General features: G+C 63.7%; 4 protein-coding genes across 10 annotated transcripts in view; all 4 read left to right on the top strand.

Annotated features, from left to right (window-relative positions):
- PNKD (PNKD metallo-beta-lactamase domain containing) overlaps positions 1-3824 on the top strand; it is a 12039-nt gene extending 8215 nt beyond the window's left edge. The window contains exons 1-9 of one of the 2 annotated variants that reach the window (XM_042040367.1): positions 90-918; positions 1024-1139; positions 1353-1465; positions 1719-1777; positions 1916-2008; positions 2244-2407; positions 2509-2595; positions 2703-2818; positions 3015-3824. In XM_042040367.1, coding sequence (XP_041896301.1) covers positions 635-918; positions 1024-1139; positions 1353-1465; positions 1719-1777; positions 1916-2008; positions 2244-2407; positions 2509-2595; positions 2703-2818; positions 3015-3188 — 1206 coding nt within the window. In that variant the 5' untranslated portion in view covers positions 90-634 and the 3' untranslated portion in view covers positions 3189-3824. Of the gene's footprint in view, positions 1-89; positions 919-1023; positions 1140-1352; positions 1466-1718; positions 1778-1915; positions 2009-2243; positions 2408-2508; positions 2596-2702; positions 2819-3014 lie in introns of those variants that run through there. The other variant, XM_042040368.1, reaches the window with a different exon arrangement.
- Positions 3825-3998: 174 nt separating this feature from the next.
- On the top strand, positions 3999-6689 carry LOC121670726 (ciliogenesis associated TTC17 interacting protein). Of its 2 annotated transcripts, none has more exons than XM_042041319.1 (9): positions 3999-4205; positions 4471-4683; positions 4800-4855; positions 5170-5256; positions 5386-5580; positions 5738-5862; positions 5952-6028; positions 6128-6216; positions 6449-6689. In XM_042041319.1, exons 1-9 carry the CDS (start codon positions 4130-4132, stop codon positions 6665-6667), a joined length of 1137 nt encoding a protein of 378 aa, XP_041897253.1. In that variant the 5' UTR covers positions 3999-4129; the 3' UTR covers positions 6668-6689. The 2 variants fall into 2 exon arrangements, with proteins under 2 accessions (XP_041897253.1, XP_041897254.1); XM_042041320.1 differs by having other exon boundaries at positions 4000-4205; positions 5386-5556.
- An 877-nt stretch (positions 6690-7566) lies between these two features.
- Positions 7567-13986, top strand: SLC11A1 (solute carrier family 11 member 1). Of its 3 annotated transcripts, XM_042040444.1 has the most exons (16): positions 7567-7644; positions 8217-8350; positions 9040-9162; positions 9451-9570; positions 10361-10467; positions 10558-10628; positions 10731-10798; positions 10916-11071; positions 11210-11368; positions 11549-11638; positions 11815-11934; positions 12378-12527; positions 12609-12682; positions 13125-13278; positions 13358-13455; positions 13549-13984. In XM_042040444.1, exons 1-16 carry the CDS (start codon positions 7626-7628, stop codon positions 13619-13621), a joined length of 1716 nt encoding a protein of 571 aa, XP_041896378.1. In that variant the 5' UTR covers positions 7567-7625; the 3' UTR covers positions 13622-13984. The 3 variants fall into 3 exon arrangements, with proteins under 3 accessions (XP_041896378.1, XP_041896380.1, XP_041896379.1); XM_042040446.1 differs by lacking the exon at positions 10916-11071 and having other exon boundaries at positions 13549-13986; XM_042040445.1 differs by lacking the exon at positions 9040-9162 and having other exon boundaries at positions 13549-13985.
- Positions 13987-14405: 419 nt separating this feature from the next.
- CTDSP1 (CTD small phosphatase 1) overlaps positions 14406-17204 on the top strand; it is a 7819-nt gene continuing 5020 nt past the window's right edge. Inside the window, exons 1-2 of one of the 3 annotated variants that reach the window (XM_042040448.1) lie at positions 14406-14937; positions 15542-17198. In XM_042040448.1, coding sequence (XP_041896382.1) covers positions 14532-14937; positions 15542-16104 — 969 coding nt within the window. In that variant the 5' untranslated portion in view covers positions 14406-14531 and the 3' untranslated portion in view covers positions 16105-17198. Of the gene's footprint in view, positions 14938-15541; positions 17199-17204 lie in introns of those variants that run through there. The other 2 variants (XM_042040452.1, XM_042040447.1) reach the window with 2 other exon arrangements.

Genomic DNA, 17204 nt, shown 5'->3' on the forward strand with positions numbered 1-17204 from the left:
GCCGCCGCCGCGCTCATGGCCTTCGCCGCCCCGCTGCTGTTCCGCCTGGGGTGAGTGAGCGACAGAGCGAGCGTTCGCCGCTGCGGGACCCCCGCGGGGAGGGAGCCACCGCCGCCCGCCTTTGTGCCGCCGCCGGGAGGGAGGGCCCACCGCCCTCCCCTGCTTTTGCGGAGCCGCCCGGGGAGCAACCTGCGGCCGCGCCGGCACGGAGAGACCGGGCTGGGGCTCAGCCCGCCCCGGCCGGGGCAGTGAGGCGGGCGGTATCAGCCCGGCCGCTGGGACCGGGGATGAGCCACCGGCTCCCCCCGCACGGTGCCGGTCACTCTCCCCTACGGGCGCCTGCTCACCGCTGACCTGCCCCGTTGCCCCGGCCGTGGTCAGGCTACCTGGTGCTGGCAGGAGCCCCGGCTCCCCGGTTTCGGGCTCCTACCGCCACAGACGCAGGGGACCCCCGACTACTGCAGGGATCGCTCCCGGTGTCCCATCCAGGGGTGCCCTCGGCCGGGAATAGGCTTTGCAAGCCGGGACGTTACATGTCCGTCATGGCACCATTCCCCGTCCCGTCCCAAATCGCTGCTGTGTAAACGGGGAGGTCCCTCCGAACCCCGCAGCCTGTTGTCTTTTTCACCCCCACATGCACGGGGGTATCTCTTGCCTCCCTTTTCCTCGGCCCATTCTCTCTCCCCTGATCCCCCGGACCATGGCAAGCTTGGGCATGTCCTCCCCGGAGCATCGGGAGGGACAGCCGGCTTCGGCCCCTCCTGGTGAGCACCCCGCAGCAATGCTCCCCCCCAGTCCATGCTGCCCGAAGCAGCTGGAGGGCGTCTGCTTGGAGAACCAGCCCTGCCCTCACTACCCATCTGGGGTATGGAGTACACACACACCACCTCCAGCGCCCCCGAATGAGAAAGTGGCCCTGTATGTGTTCCCTGTGGGAGTTCCAGCCCCGGCAGTAGCCCCCTCCCCAAGTGGGCTCCTTAGAGGGACTGGGGTTTAATGACGAGGGGTATCTGCCCTCCCTAGGTACAGCCTGTACGCCCGCACACGCCTGGGCTACCTCTTCTACCAGCGGCAGGTGAAGAAGGCGCGGGAGCGGTACCCACACGGCCACTCCGTGCCCCAGCCCTACTGCTTCCCTGGTGAGTCCCGGCGAGCCCCTCCCACGCCATGACTTTGCAGTGTCCCCCCAGCACTGGCACTTTGGGGCGGGGAGGGGTTGCCATCACCGAATTGCCCGAAGCATGTTTAACTAAGAATTTGATGTAAGATGTGGGGAGTTTGGCCTGGACTCCCCCTTTTCCAGCTGAGGGGGTCATGCCCTGATTCTGTCTGTTCTCCCCCCCCCCCCCCAGGGGTGAAAATCCTGCCCATTCCTGTGCTCTCCAACAACTACAGCTACCTAGTCATTGACACTGGCTCCGGCCAAGCAGCCGTCATCGACCCCTCTGACCCACTGGCTGTACAGGTGAGACCCCCACAGCCACTCTGATCTGGTGTTTGGGTGTCTCCAGGGGAGGGGGTGGCATGTCTCTGTATTTTGGGGTTAGAGGGGAGCAAATCTGCCCCTAAACTGCAGCCCTTAAGTGCCCAAGGCAAGATGGAGCATGACAGAGCTCATCCAGCACCTGGGGAGCTGGCAGTGGACAGGGTTTAGGGGGAAACTGGTACTTGGGTTCTCTGTCTCCCCTGATCTCTCCATATTTCCTCCCCATTCCCAGGCTGCCATTGAAGAAGAGGGGGTGATGCTGGAGGCCATATTCTGCACACACAAACACTGGTAAGGGCAAGCGGTGGCCCTGGGAGGGTTGGTAGCTGCTGTGAAGGTTGCCCCAGCTGAGGTGACCCCAGCCCTGCCCCATTTAGTGGGGGGAGTACAGGGGGGCACATTTAGGGTCTCTGACCTCCCTGTCTGCAGGGACCACAGCGGAGGGAACGAGGCGCTCTGCCAGAAGCACAACTCCTGCAGGGTGTACGGCAGCGCTCTTGATGCCATCCCACAGCTCACCAAGTAAGTCCTGCGCCCCCCTAGCACCCACGTAAATTTGGGGGGGCTTCATTCCCAACCACCACTTGTGATGTCTGCGGCACTCACCCACCAGTCCATCCCCCCAGTACCATGTTGGGCAGAGGCCTGGCACGCTTCTGACACCAGTGTGCGGGGAAGGGTTGCCAGGGGAGGTGGGTATTTTGAGATGCTGAGGTTGAGGGGACCACCCTGACGGTGCCCCCTGTTCCCGGCACAGCCCACTTGCAGACAGGGAGAAGGTGAGCGTGGGCTGCCTGACCTTCGAGGCGCTCGCCACACCTGGCCACACTGTGGGCCACATGGTGTACGTGCTGGATGGGGCGCCCTTTGGCAGCCCTCCCTGCCTCTTCTCCGGGGACCTCCTCTTCCTTGCTGGCTGTGGTGAGTGCACCCAACCCCAGACAGGGGTTATCCCGCCCTGGGATGGGCTTAGGGGTACCCCCCAGTGCCCCCCCATGACAGGCAGTTGTGTTGGGGTCCAGGTAGGCCGTTTGAGGGCTCCCCTGAGACCATGCTCGCCTCCCTGGACGTGGCCGTGGGCTTGGGCGAGGACACGCTGCTGTGGCCAGGTGAGTGTCCCCAGCAGCGGGCACAGTTGCTGGTGTCCCCCTAGTCCCCACTGCCGAGAGAGAGCTGGGTGGGGGGGATGCTGAGGGCTGCATATGGGGGTCCACAGGCCACGAATACGCGCTGGAGTGCCTGACCTTCGCCAGCCTCCTGGAGTTGGACAATTCCGCGCTGGAGCAGAAGCTGCAGTGGGCAGTGCAGCAACGTCAGGAGAAGAGAAGCACGGTGAGGCGTGGGGGTCCCCTGGCTGCAGCACCCACCACCCCAACCCCTCATGGGGTTCCTTTGGCAGGGATGCTGCACACCAACACCCTCTTGCATGGTGGGTGCCATAGTGGCAGGGGGTGATGGGGGCATTCCCAGCTCCCAGCATCCCAGGGGTGCTGCCTCCGGCAGGGGAGCTGAGTGGCTGCCCCCACAGTGCCCCTCCACACTGGGAGAAGAGCAGACCTACAACCCCTTCCTGCGGACCCACCGGCGGGAGCTGCAGGAGGCACTGGGGCTGTGGCAGGGCACGGGGGAGGACCCTGATGCCTTCCGTGCCCGTGTTCTCAAGGAGGTGCGGAGGCGCAAGGACCTCTACCAAGCCACCTAGATCCCCCCCTCCCACTCCCCGGATCCCCCCTTTCCACGGGGCCGGGTGATGGTTGGGCACAGCGGGTCCAAGACTGTGGTTTGTTTTGCTGTGAATCTCCCTCCTGGGGTGTAGGGTTGGGGGAGGGGGAAGAGTGGACACCCCCTTAAGTGGGCACCCCACAAGTGATTCCTGCCTTTGCTCCCTCAGAATTGGGGGTCACCAGCTGTCACATAGAAGCACCTCAATCCCCTCTCAGGAGATCTGTAGCCCCCTGCCTCACTGCTGGGGCTCTAGGAATGGCACCAAGGGCTTCTCCTACACAAACCCCCCTGTTTTTCTGGGAGTCCCCAATTTCCCCTCCACCATCACCACTCGGCCTCCTCCCCTTAAGCCCCCAGTGTTGTGCATCTCCTTTCTGGGGGCTGGGATGGAGCCAGCAAGGGGAGGCGGGTGGCAGTACTACCTCCAGGCAAGGGACTCCTCTCCAGCACCCCATCCTTGATGCCGGAGCCCCCCCTGTACGCACACACACACACACACACACACTGGGACGGGGCCACAGGGTCACACTGCTGCGGTATGGGGGTGCTGCTTCACTGGGGATCGGAGCCACAATCACCCCCACGCCCCAAATAAAAGACTGGATCGATTTTATACGTGTTCGTCCCTTTCTCTCCCCGTCCTGGGGACCCTCAGGCGCTAAGGCCCGCGGGCGGGGCGCGGCCCCTTTAAGAGGTGGGGCCAGGGCGTTGCCTCGGAGACCGCGAGGCGTGGGGGGCGCCGGGCTCGTTCCGGCGGGCGGCGGCCCGGGGGGGACGGCGGGGGGCCCGGGGGGCTGCAGAGGCGGGCTGGGTGTCACTGCCTCCCAGGGTCACGCGTGGGTGGGGGGTACCGCGGTTGGGGGGAGCCGCGCCGCCCCCTCACCCGAGGGTCCGGCAGCAGGAGCCCCTAGGCGAGGCATGGAGCCCCCTCCCGAGAGCCCACGGGAGACCCCGACCATGGCGGACACTGCTGCCGAGTTCCTGAGTCTCATCGGTGCGTGCCCGCTCCAGCCCCCGCCTTGTGCCGCCACACCGTGCCCGGTGCAAGGGGGTGGGGGGGGGGGGGAGCGGGTAAGGCAGCGGGGAACGGACAGTGGGGGATTGAGCGGGATAAATGGTGAGGGGCTCGGCCCAGCCTGCACGGGGGGAATGGAGACAGGGACGGGCACTGGGCAGGGGTGACAGCCACTCCAGGAGGGAGTGACCATCTCCTCGGGGTCACTGTCCCTCTGTGTTGGGGTCACTATCCCTCTGTGCAGGGCTGAAGGAGCTGGAGTGGTGCCTGTTTGCTGAGACACTGGCAGTTGTGGCCATGGGGGCCCCGCCGAGGGACAAGGCAGAGGGCCAGTGGTGGATGGCAGCCCAGTGGGCACCCTACCAGGGGGAAGGTGAGCCGGTGCAGAGCTGCATCCTGGTGCAAACCAGGTTCCGAGGCAAGCAGGATGGTGTGCCTGTCTCCAGCACCCTCAAAGGTGAGCCAAGGGTGGCTTCCCTCCTCCCCAGGAGGACATCCCTGTCCACCAGTCCCCAGGGCTGGGAATGGGGACAGTGCCAATGGGATTGGTTGAGTATGGCTTTGTTCTGCCAGCCTACGTGACCTGGCAGCTGGAGACCTTGGAGCAGGAGGAGCAGGAGTGCCTGGAGGTGACTGATGTGGTGGTGGCATCCCTGTGTCCTACCCGCTGCCCTGGGGTGTGGCCTGCAGTGGTGCCCTCCTGGGGGCTGAGCCCCCTGCAAGGCCACTGCGGGTAGTCTGGTGTCCCTTGTCATGCTTAGACTCCAGCTCTGCCCCACCAGCCTGGTCCCCATCCCCTACTCTGGGTGGCAGCTGGGGTAGGGAGTTTCCCACAATTCATCTGGTATTGTACCCCAATTGATAGCAGTGCTGGGGAGTGCCACCTCAGAGAAGGGGTGCCCTGGCTCTACCCTCCACCCTGTGCCTCCCACCCCTCCTGCAGCTCAGACCACACCCCACAGAGAAGAGGACCCACGTTGTGAGCCACCAGCATGGGATGACTGTCTCGAAGACCCTGCAGGAGGGAGAGGTGAGGTTGAGGGCAGGGTCACATCCTGGGAGGAGACAGCTGGCCTGTCTCACCAGGGGTGCCCCAGGCTCTGTCCCTGGGGATGCTGGAGCTGTGGCTGTCCCAGGAGGTAGCCAAGTCTCTCTGCAGGCAGAGCCACAGTGCCAGAGCTTCTGCTACAGCCGGGCCAAGCTGCGGGGGCTGCTGCTGGAGGGTGCCAGCCTCCTGCTGCTGCGGGTGCTGGCACGCCGGCACACAATGCCCCCCAACCTTGTCTTCCCAGCCATGGACACCGAGGGCAACCTCTGCACCTCCAGCTACGTGAGCCGCCAGCCAGGAGGGCCTGTGGGATGAGGGGGTCTGGGTCGGGTTGGGGATACCAGAGTGGGATGTGGGGAGTGGGGAGAATGTGGTTGACAACATGGGAGGGACACATGGGGATGGCACCTGAGGGCAGGGGTGACTGTGAGACAAGGCTGACCGCTGGCTGTACCACCCCCAGTCTGCCCTGGGCATCCAGCGGCAGGCAGTGGGCTCGGCAGAGACAGAGGTGTTTGTGATCGAGCGAGCCATGCACAGCAGCAGCGGCGCCTCCACTGTGTGGCACAGCAGCTTCCTCCCCAACGGGTAAGGGCAGGGGTCCGCTCAGAGGCACCCCAGCCCTGCCAGTCTGCTGGGACACAGGATGGGGAGCTCAAGGGCTCTTCCCCTCTCAGGCGTTTGGCTCAGCTGATGCAGATTGGCTCCCCAGTGCTGATGGTTCTACAGGATGAGTCCATCCTCAGCAAGTCAGGTACTGAACAGGGGAGGCTTGTGCCCCTCCAGCACAGGCAGCCCCTGCCCACTGTCTGGAAGCCAAGGGGGAACACCTGCCCCACCTTTCTGCTGCCAGGTAGGTTCGAGCCCCAGCTCCCCTTCCCCAAAGAGCCCCTGGACTGGGAGGAGGACATCCAGCTCTACTCCTGGTTCCTGGACAGGAAGGCAAGATGCGTGGACATGGGGACAAGGGGACATAGGGCTGTGCCAGTCTCCAACAGGGTCTCCCCGGCATGCCCAGGAGGCACATTGAGGGGGCAGGCTGGCCAGCATCCTTCCTCACGCTTTCTTAAGTGTGGGAAAGGACCCAGGCTCCTGTCCCCCTCGCCCTGGCACAGTGCCCAGGGGGAAATGCGTGTTCATGCCCACCTCACTCACCCTGTTCACTCCACTGCAGGATGAGCTGCAACTATCCCATGCTGCCTACCTCCAGCAGCACCCCGAGGTCCGGGCGCTGCTGTCTGACTTCCTCCAGGCGTTGCTCTTCCAGCAGCCCCATGACCCCATCTCCTTTGCTGCAGAATTCTTCGCCCACCAGCGGCCCATCGGGAGCCCCTTTGCCTCCACTGGGGCTGCCAGCCCTGACCCCAGCTCCCCTCCAGCTAACAGCAAATAAAGCTGCCAGCGCTGCCTGTCCAGTCTTGTTTGCTTTGTGGAAACTGAGGTTCAGGGAGGGCGGGTGGAGCTGAGCTGTGTGCTAAGGCCCCACCATGCCTTCTGGGTGGGACCCTGCCCTGTCCCAGCTGTTCTAGCCCTTGCTTAGGGGGCAGGGGATGCCTGGGGCAGGGCCAGGCTCACATCCCTGCACCTGCCACCACCCCACAGATTCCTGGGGGACACCCCTTGCCCACCTCTCTGTCGGACACAGCCTGGCTGGCAGAAGTGCCCAGAGGGAGAGCCAGAGGTACAAACCAGGCACCCATGAGAGCACCTGAGCTGCTCCCCCTTCCACCTCCACAGCCATGAGGGTCCTGGGTATGGAGTGTCCCCTTTTGCTGGCATAGCTTGACACTGCAGCAACACTGGCACCCCATCTTTGGCGTGAAGGTCCCCGCACCCGAGGGTGATGTGAGCACCCTGAGCCGCAGAGCCTGCCTGGCTGAGTGCTTCCCCCAGCAGCTAAGGATGCATTTTGATCTCCTTATGCAACATGTGCCTGCTTCCTCCTCACTCCAACTTCTATGGCATTTCCCCTACTCCCGTGGGGCCAGCCCTCCCTTCCCACTCTGTGGGACAGTGTCCCCTGTCCCCCCAGTCACCCAAGCAGAACCCTTGGCATGTGACGGAGAGTGACACGCAGACATGCTCCCACGCCCCGGTGAGGGTGCCTCGTGTTTGCACGTGTGTGAGGCAAAGGGGAGGGAAGGGGCCTCCTGGCACGCGGGGGAACTGAGACTGTGTGTGTTCATAGGGGTAGGGAAGGAGCACTTCCTTCTCCTATCCTACTCCTCTCCTCCTGAAGGCGGGGTGGGGGGTGGCAACCGCGGGGGGGTCCTTTAAAAGCTAGGCGGCAGGCACTGCACTCAGTGCTGAAATCAGGGAGCCTCAGCACCCTGGCTGGATCGGGTCCACCTATGGCATCACTGGAACCAGGTGAGCCTCACAACACTTGGGTCCCCTTGTGCCTCCTTTCCTCCTCTAGATCCCTGTCTCTCCACCCTGGGACTCCTGGCTGTGCTCCATCTTTCAGTGGGCACCCTCCCCCCCAGCCTGTCCTGGATTCCCCACCTGCCCCATCCTCTGCTCCCCCAAGCCTGGGGATGTGATTCAACCAATTCTTGGGATGTAAGTGGACTGGAGAGGGGGGATTAGGACCAATGCCAGCCCTTTGTCCTCACTCTATGCCCGCCCAGCAGCAGGAGCTGGAGCAGGATCCCCTCCTGTCCCTGCTGCCCAAAAATGCACTTGGCTCTCGGACTGGTGAAGACAGGGCTGAGACCAGGGATTTTAGGGACGCCTGGCATCTGACCCCTTTGGGTAGCCATTGGTAGATCCCATATAGCCATCCTCACGGCCCCCCGGAAAACTGGTGCTTGTCCCTCATGGGGCTCATCAGGCAGGGTCAGGTGGGACTGGAGGAAGCTCATACTAGGGCTGCCAGCCCACCAGTGTCCTTGTCCTCCTGGCAGGCTGCCACCTCCCTTCCTCTTCCTTGTCCCACTCAGGCCTCATCAAGTCCCTGAACAGGGGCCAAGAGCAGAGTTACAGCACTGGCAAGAGCCCCATGTCCCCACAGCACCCTGGCACTCGGGACCAGACCTACCTGGATGAGCTCATCAGCATCCCCAAGGGCAGTGGGGTAGGTGCTGCAAGGCTGTCTGAGGGTGGGCAGAGGGGGTGGGGGGTGCTGCAGGGAGCTGGAGGTGGGGAGGCAAAGGGCCACTGCAGTGGGGAATATGTGTCTTGGTCATGCCCTGGGGACATGCCCTCAGCATCCCCACACCCAGTTCAGGCAAGTCACAGCCCGAGGCTGAGTGTTTCCATGCTTAGTTTTCCAGATAGAGAAGCTGAGACAATGGGGCAAGGTGCTACGCAGCCCCACGGATCACCCCACTGCTCAGACACCTGCTGGGCCACCCATGGATGAGCCCAATGGGGCTCCCCAAGGTTGTCTGCACCCCATCAACTCCCCCATCCTTGTCTGGTCTCAGGGCAGTGGAACAGAGAAGGGGAAGGAATAGGGTTCCCTAGTTAGGAGGAGTAGCAAAAGCAGAGGTCAGCAGTGGAATCCCACAGAATGCAATTAATGATGCCTGACAGCCCTGGGACCCTCTGCAAATCACTGTCTACCGGGTGAGACAGGGGGCTCACTGCCCCTCCAGCACAGAGAGAGGCTGGGGGCAGCAGTTCCCTCCCCAAAACTGTCAGGAAAATGTCCTCCATGTGCCAAACATATCCATGCGGGCAGCACTAGGCTAAAGGGGACTGGATGTGCAATTAGGAGTTTTGAAAGAGAGCTCCTGGCTCTGACCCGCTGCCTTGTCCCAGCCTGGGTTCAGCTTTAGGAAGCTCTGGGCTTTCACCGGTCCCGGTTTCCTCATGAGCATCGCCTACCTGGACCCGGGCAACGTGGAGTCAGACCTGCAGTGCGGGGCACTGGCGGGATTCAAGGTGAGCCCGGCTCCGGGCTCAGGAAGCCGGCGGGGTTTCGTAACCTCTCCATCGCCAACGGCTGCCTGTGGCAGCTGGCTTCCCCAGCCCGGGAGCAGGAGGGGCACGGGGGCCCTCGGCACAGGGACAGGGCACCCAGGGGTGCTAGAAGGGCACCCCTCTGACCGGCCTGGGAGAACCCCTGCACCCCCTCTCTTCCCTGCAACCCTGGTTGAACTGGGAACCCCCGGGCGGCCAGATCCTGCCCAGCACCCAGTCCCTACTGCTTCCCTCCCTCCTGCCCCCCAGCTGCTGTGGGTGCTGCTGTGGGCCACCGTCCTGGGGCTGCTGTGCCAGCGCCTGGCCATCCGTCTAGGTGTGGTGACCGGGAAGGACCTGGGCGAGATTTGTTACTTCTATTACCCCAAGGTGAGCAACCGCGGGGAGGTCCCCGGGGGTCACAGTCTGGGGGGGACCCTGTGCTTGGGCTGGTGACAGTCTTAGCAGGGACTTGCAGGGCTGGAGGGGAGCAGGAAGATGCTGGGAGAGACCTGCCTCTCCCAGGGGCTCCCCAAAGCCCCCCAGGTCCCGGTGTCCCCCACCTACTGCCCACACGCCTGCAGTACAGGGGCCCAGGGTGAGAGGCGGTAAGCAGCTACTTCGGTGTCCTGGTTTGACCTGGGGACACACGAGAGCGTCCCCCGCGGGAGTGAGCCCAGGCGTCGGGGCAGCAACGCGAAGCCGAGACACGGGGAAAGCCTGGGCGTGTTGGGGCAGGAAGTTGGGGGTGGGGGTCAAGGGAAGAAATCACATGAGAGAGGAGGGGAGGGTTAGGGGTCCCGTCTAAGTGTCAAGATCCTGATGGGGAGCAGGAGCAAGGAGATGTTGGCTGAATGACAGGTCCCCAAAAGGAGGGTTGGATGCACCCCTCTGCCCCACGTCCCTCAACCCCCCCATATCTAGAGAGATGGGTCCTATCCTCAGCTCTCATTGGGACAGGGATGAGGAGGGGGGGACTGGCTCTCATTTAGTATCCATCTTTCATCTTGAGATTGTGTTGTGCCAGGAGCTGAGACAGGTATTTTGTGGTCCCCATGCTGCTCTGGGTGGCCTGCTACAGCCTGGACACAGGGATTTGCAGCCAGGATGCTGTGCCAGCTTGCCCAGAGCTATGGGCCACTGTGGGCTCAGGCACCTCATGGTGCCCTGTCCCCTTCAGGTGCCCCGCATGCTGCTCTGGGTCATGATTGAGATTGCCATCATCGGCTCTGACATGCAGGAGGTGATTGGGACAGCCATTGCTTTCAGCCTCCTCTCAGCTGGCCGGTGAGCCTCCCCACAGGGACCCCCAGCCTCCCCCATGGCCCTACTCCACAGAGAGCTGTGTATCTAATTCCACCCCTGGCCATCCTGCAGCATCCCCCTCTGGGGTGGGGTCCTTATCACCATCGTGGACACCCTCTTCTTCCTCTTCCTCGATAAGTACGGTGAGTGCCAGGATGAGGGCATGGGGTACTGTCACTCAGGTAGCCCCACATGTGGCACCAGTGTCCCCTGCTCTATTCTACCCCATCTCTTGACCTCTCTAGGGCTCCGCAAACTGGAGGCTTTCTTCGGCCTCCTCATCACCATCATGGTCCTGACCTTTGGCTACGAGGTGAAGGGGGGAGCTGGGGACAACCCTTTTCCTGCAACGCCCACATGGTGTCCCCACTGGTACCAGCCTGTGGTAGTGGGGTGGCAGCTCACAGTGCCCCTTCTCACTGCTTCCCAGTACGTGGTGGTGAGGCCAGGGCAGGTGGAGGTGCTGAAGGGCATTTTCCTGCCCAACTGCCCGGGCTGTGGGCGAAAGGAGCTGCTGCAAGCCATGGGCATCATTGGCGCTGTCATTATGCCCCATAACATTTTCCTCCACTCCTCCTTGGTCAAGGTGAGATCAAGGCACTGCCATGGGCGCTGTTCTGCCCGGGGTGCCTCAGGGTACACTTGGTGGGGACCAGCTGGTCCAGGCTGTGGGACAGGGGTGCTCACCTGACCCTGTGACACCCATGTCACTGGCCATGCCTAGACACGGGTGATCGACCGGTCCAAGAAGGAGGCAGTGAGGGAGGCCAACATGTATTTCCTGACCGAGTCCTGCCTGGCCCTCTTTGTCTCCTTCCTCATCAACCTCTTTGTCATGGCTGTCTTCGGTGAGGCTTTCTACCACCAGCGAAATGAGGACGTGGTGAGTGTCACTTCATGCCCACAGGAAGATGATGGCTGCACCCAGCTGTGGACACGGGCAGGATGAGCATCTCTTGGGGAGTGCATGATCTCATTCCCTGAGACATGATGTGTGGGGATCCCCCCGTGTCTGTGGGAGCTGCTGGGTGGCTGTCACACTCGTGCCTGCCATGCCTTGCAGCACAACAAGTGCCTCAACAGCAGCATCAGTCACTACGCCGGCATCTTCCCCACCAACAACGAGACAGTCTCTGTGGATATCTACCAGGGGGTGAGTGGCACCAGGCTGTATCCAGTGAGCATCCATTCCCATTTGGGGGATATATTGTTCTCCCCATTGACCCCCGGGGCTGGGGGCTGTTATAACGCCACTAGAAAGCTGGGAGCTGATGGGAACGCCTGGGGCAGGGGACACTTTAGGGTGCCCACTGGAGTGTCCCTACACAGGGCGTCATCCTGGGCTGCTATTTCGGGGCAGTGGCACTGTACATCTGGGGCATCGGGATCCTGGCAGCAGGACAGAGCTCCACGATGACTGGGACTTACGCAGGACAGTTCGTCATGGAGGTGAGAGATAGGGATGCTGGCCCTTGCCCCCACAGGGAGCGGATGGGAGCAGGGAAATCACAGGTGGGTCATGGGAGGGGTTCTATGGGGAGCACACTCCCCCCAGGAGTATTTGGAAGAGTTAATTGCCCACCATTCCTGCAGGGAGCTGGTGGGTGGCAGCTTGCTAGCACCAGTGTCCCTGTTCCCCAGGAGCTGGGATGGAGACAGAGCCCGCCCACTGCACCCTGTGGGTGCTCCACGCAATGTTTCCCTAATTAGGTCCTCCGTTAATGAGTCGGAGCTGACACCTAGTGGGGCCCGGCAGCCCTGCAAGAGCCCGCTCAGTGCCCTGGCACAAAGGAGGGGAGATGCCCCCCAGGTTCCTCCCAGCCAGGGCCTGGGGGGTCGCCCTGACATGGTGCCCCAGGCACAGCGAGTGTGCAGGTCTTGCCGTGTTCCAGGGCTTCCTGCAGCTCCGCTGGTCCCGCTTTGCCCGGGTGCTCTTCACCCGCTCCTTTGCCATCCTGCCCACTGTCTTCGTGGCCGCTTTCAAGGATGTCAGCCACCTCACAGGCATGAATGACCTGCTCAACGTCCTGCAGAGCATCCTGGTAAGAGGGTGGGAGGGCATCACCTGCCCCCAAACACCCCAGCCTGGCAGCCATGACCACCTCATCTCCCTCTCCTTTCAGCTGCCCTTTGCTGTCCTGCCTGTCCTCACCTTCACCAGCCTGCACCCGCTCATGCAGGACTTCACCAACAGCCTGTGAGTGAACAGGGAGGCACAGAGGGGGCACAGTGGGGAGCTCTGGCTGCAGGCACCCTCCCTTTGGCCCATCCTGTCCCCCCAAACCATGCCATGGGGCAATTACTGTATGGACATTGTTCATTCCCACCTGCCCAGGACAGCCAGAGCAGAACAGACCCCATCACTACCTTTGTCATCCTCCTCCCAATAACACATCTGGTTCCTTGGGCACCCCTGGAGCCTCAGCATCCTCCTGGCACTGCCAGCCCTGGATTTGGAGGGTGGCCAAAGTCCACTCTAAGAGGCCCACCACGGGGTGAAATATAGCTGTGGGGTGCAGAGGTGTCCCAGTTGAGGTCTTGTTCACCTACAAACTCAGTTCCCCCAGTCCTCTGTGCCCAGTGGCACACGGGGTGGGGGGGCCCTGCCCTGGCACTGATGCTCACTGCCCTGCCTGCAGCCCAGGGAAGGTGCTGATGACCCTCATCACGGGGCTGGTCTGTGCCATCAACGTTTACTTCGTGGTGGACTTTTTGCCAACGCTGCATGGCCTGGAGTACCATATTCCCCTGGGCCTGCTGCTGGCTGCCTACGTGGCTTTCATCGCCTACCTGGTAGGGCAGGGACCACGGGAGGGGGGCGGGACAGCGTCCCTGGTGGGTGCCCATCGACCTGTCCTCTTTGCTCCTGCAGATCTGGACATGCAGCATCGCACATGGAGCCCGGTTCCTGGCCCGGGGCCACCACAGCCGGTTTAATTTTGGTCTTGCCCTCGACGTGACAGAGACACGGTGACGGATCCTATCCCTGCTTACTAACCCCACATCCCTGCCCAGCGCGTCCTCCTCACACCGGACACTGATTTGCTGCCACTCCGACCCCAGGCATGTTCTAGCCAGAGATGCACCCAGCAAGGAAAGGGTTAACAGACGGGCAGACCTCCCCCTAAGATCTTAGAGCCCAGCGCTTCTTCCCACCCCCAACCCCCGCCAATTCCGGGGTGCTGGTCCAGGCTTGATGCGAGGGGAGTGGGATAGCAGCGGGAGGTGCTCCCATCCCTTGGCACAGACGCTTCAGTGAATGAGCCGCGTCGGAGACTTCCCCTGCTCATTATTGCCGGGAACCGCCGGCCCCCGGGACCGCTAATCACCTCCGGGGACCGCTAATTACCGCCGGGGACGGCTAACCACCCCCCATCGCCCGCCGCCGGCGGGAGCAGCCTCGGGACCGGCCCCATCCCCACGGGGGGCTCCGAAACTCGGGGGGAGGGGGGCGGCTGATAAACGGCGTGTTTGTAACCTGGCCTCGGCCTCGCTGCTGCTGCGTGGCCCCGATGCGGGGTGGGGACCCCCTCGGCCCACCCGTACCCCGGGGACGGCCCCTTTGCCCCGGGCGGGGGAGCGGGCGGGGCTGCCAACGCGTGGCCGTGGGGGCGCGGGGGGCTCAGCGCCTGCTTTTTGCATTCTCCCGGGGGGAGCGGGGCGGTGGGGGCCCCACCGTGCCCTCCCCGCCCCGGATGCCCCGTTTCCCGCCTGCCGGTACCGCCGGATGCGGAGCCGCTCGGGCCCTCCCCGGTGGCGGCCGTCGCCCCCTCCCGGTCCCGCACCGCGGGGGGGGGGCGGGGGGTCCCACCGTGCTTCGCCCCCCGCCGCGGTCCGCACTTGCGAGACGCTCCCTGGCTGTTTCAAGGCTCCCCCCTCGCCCCAGGGCCCCCACGCGGAGGCGGGGGGGAGGCTTCCCGACCCACACCGGCCGGGTGGTGGAAGGGGAATTTTGGGGGCCGGACACCCCCCCAGCCCGTGCCCCCCACTCAGGGAAGGGACCCCCCCCCTCCCGCTCCCGGGGGCCGCGCTTGTTTATGTGAAGAATGTCCCCTTCCTTAAAAGGGCGATGGCGGACGGGATGGGGCGGTGCCTCCCCCCCGCCTCCGCGTTGGCCCGGCCTCTGGCTGCTTGAAGGAGGGGCCAGAGCTGTGGGGCCCACCGAAAGGCGGGGGCTCCCCCCTCCTCAAGGGGCGCAGCCGACCCGAGCTATCGGAGGAGGAGCAGGAGGCTCCCCTAGCTCAGGGTGCACCTGCCCGGGGTACCAGCCTCGGGGTGGGGAGAAGATGCACAAGGGGTACGGGGTCATCGGGATGGTCCTCAGCGGGCGAAAGGCTGGGGGGCCTGGGGTCTGCGGGGTTGTACCAGTGGGATTTGCTCTTCTCCAGCTGGGACCTGCCACTCAGAGGACCCCCAGCCCAGGGACACCTGCCTCCACCGCAACTCTTAGCAGTAAGCATCCCACCTCAGGACCTCTCTCTGCTCCCTTGGCCAAGGGGCAGCTCTTGGCAGAGCTCCCAGGACCATGGCTAGGTTGGGGAACAGGGGAAACCATCTGGGACCCCAGGCTAGGAGCAGTGGGGTGGGACAAAGGGGTCCCTGAGTGCCCGGTTGATGGGAGCCTGATGCTTTTTTGCCTTGTGCCCATACCCCACAGCCCAAACAATCCTGCTGGGCTCTGCCTACTCCTGGCCTGGGCTTGCCCCGCAGACCCAGGATGGGGACAGCATCTTCCGGAGCTCCTCAGCTGCCCAGTCTGCCCCCAGGCAAGCAGTGGAACTGGAAGCGGTGCTCCAACTGCCGCTGCAGGCATTAGCCAGGAGACTTTTCTAATTGCATTAATTAAAGGACTGGCAGGGCCTGGCTGGGCTCATCAGGGTTTATCGGGGAGGGAGGAGGAGAAGGATGTGGCCAAAGGCACGGGGGTCCTGGAGGGGACAGTGTGTGGCCTCTGCAGCTGTCCCCACAGTGAGCAGCAGCCCAGCCCAGCCAGACACTGGGGATGAGGCAGACATCCTGTCCAGCTGCACCTGGGCTAATGGAGCACACCGATCAGCCCAATACAGAGAACGGAGGAAGCACAGCCTCTTTCTTCCTTTTCCTCCGGCCGGGCCAGGAGACAGTGCTGGCTGCCTGACGCGGGAGCCGGCTGCCGTGCTGCGGAGGGGCAGCGAAACTGAGGCACGACCGCTGCCCGCCATCAGAACCGGCGGAGGGGGTGGCAGGGTGCAGTGTCCCGGTTCCCAACAGCAGGTAGTCCCTGCCACCGCTCCCCGGGGGCACGTGGTGCCGGGATGTTCCACATGGAGCCGAGAGTGCGGGAACCGCAGGTGTAAATCGGCTTTTGTACTGCCAGAGTCCCGCCGGCCCCGCAGCATCCCAGTTCCCTGTGGCGGCACCTCCCAGTCCCGGACCCCCTTTCCCAGGGCGGTCACCTGTGGGCATGTGTCATGTGCTGGAAGGGGGGACGGTTTCCCTCCCCAGCCCTGTTTCCCAGGGGCTGCTCCCACCGTACTATGTCGGCGCAGCCCCGGGGGGCAGAGCGGTAACCGGGGTCTGCCACCGCCCGCATCGCTGCCTCGCCAGTGCCCCTGGTCCCTACCGGGCCAGAAAGGGTGATCTCAGCTCCTAAGGTACCCAAACCGCAGGTGGGAGACGTGGAAAGATTTCGAATGAGCTCAGATGGGAAATTTCCAACCTGCTGCACCCTCGAAGCAGCGCTGACAGAGCGCACAGCATCTCCTGCCACCGAGACGGCGAGGGAGGTGACCGGGACAGGTCCCCTCCAGGGCCGGACGCTGCCTGGGCAGGGTTGGGGGGCACGGCGGTGAGACTACCCCGGCAGAGCCCCGCAGGGCTTGCGGGGGGAGGGGGCTGGGGCTGAAGGATGCTGCACTTGAGGGACTTGGGGAGGCAGGTTTCCTCTGAAGGAATTGTGCCATCCACAAGCTCCCGTCAAGAATCACTTTACAGAAAGCGCCTGGAAACAGCCCCGCTTCCCCCGCGAAGGCAGGAGGGAAGGAATTGCAAGGGGAAGTATATGTATTGATAATACAGACTTATTAATTGCCGAGATAATTGGGGGATTGCAGGAGAAAGAAGGATAGAAAAAAGCGGCGGTTATTGGTGCAGCCCCCCAGTACCTGTTGTCCCGCACCCCTGGCCTGTACAGGCAATGCGGGATGTGCCCTCGGGGGGCAATGGGGGCCCCCCAGCCTCGAGCCGCTAGTCCAGGGTCTCTGCTCCAGGGGACACCCAGCATGGGGGTTCATGTGCCGGGGGTAGCTGCAGAGGGATCCCCGGGCTGCCAGCTGGATGGGGGGGGTGACAGCAGGACTGATCCTCCTCTCCATTCTCTCTGAGTCGGGGCGGGGGAGTGTGGGGGAGCCCGGCGGCGTGTCGGGGACCCCCGTGGGTCACCATGGAGCAAGGGGGGTGTCCTTCCCAGCTAAACCACAAACCACTCCCCGTCTCAGTCCCGGTCGCGGCTCGGCGGGGACCCCCACTCCTCCCCAGCGGCGCGGGTGCCGGGAGGAGGGAGGAGGAGGAGAAGGGAGAAGGAGGAGGGCCCCCCCCGCCGTCGTTGCCCTTTTAAGGGGTTCCTTGAAACCGCGCCCGGGATCCATGTTTGCAGCCCCAGCCCGGGCGGAGGAAACTCCATGTTGTAACAAAGTTTCCTCCGCGGCGCCGCTCCCGCGCCCGCCGCCCCGCGCCGCCGC

The sequence above is a fragment of the Corvus kubaryi genome, unplaced genomic scaffold (assembly GCF_017639235.1).
Source record: "Corvus kubaryi isolate FWS band 111438036 unplaced genomic scaffold, C.kubaryi_AGA036_p1.0 37396, whole genome shotgun sequence".
Taxonomy (NCBI): domain Eukaryota; kingdom Metazoa; phylum Chordata; class Aves; order Passeriformes; family Corvidae; genus Corvus; species Corvus kubaryi.

Bases quoted from the DNA above. Each gene is read 5' to 3' on its own strand.
- LOC121670726 (XM_042041319.1), top strand. From the start codon at position 4,130: ATGGAGCCCCCTCCCGAGAGCCCACGGGAGACCCCGACCATGGCGGAC. The intron at 4,684-4,799 runs GTGAGCCAAGGG...TTGTTCTGCCAG, and splicing joins TGTCTCCAGCACCCTCAAAG to CCTACGTGACCTGGCAGCTG. The intron at 5,863-5,951 runs GTAAGGGCAGGG...TTCCCCTCTCAG, and splicing joins AGCAGCTTCCTCCCCAACGG to GCGTTTGGCTCAGCTGATGC.
- SLC11A1 (XM_042040444.1), top strand. The intron at 10,468-10,557 runs GTGAGCCTCCCC...GCCATCCTGCAG, and splicing joins AGCCTCCTCTCAGCTGGCCG to CATCCCCCTCTGGGGTGGGG. The intron at 11,369-11,548 runs GTGAGTGTCACT...CATGCCTTGCAG, and splicing joins ACCAGCGAAATGAGGACGTG to CACAACAAGTGCCTCAACAG.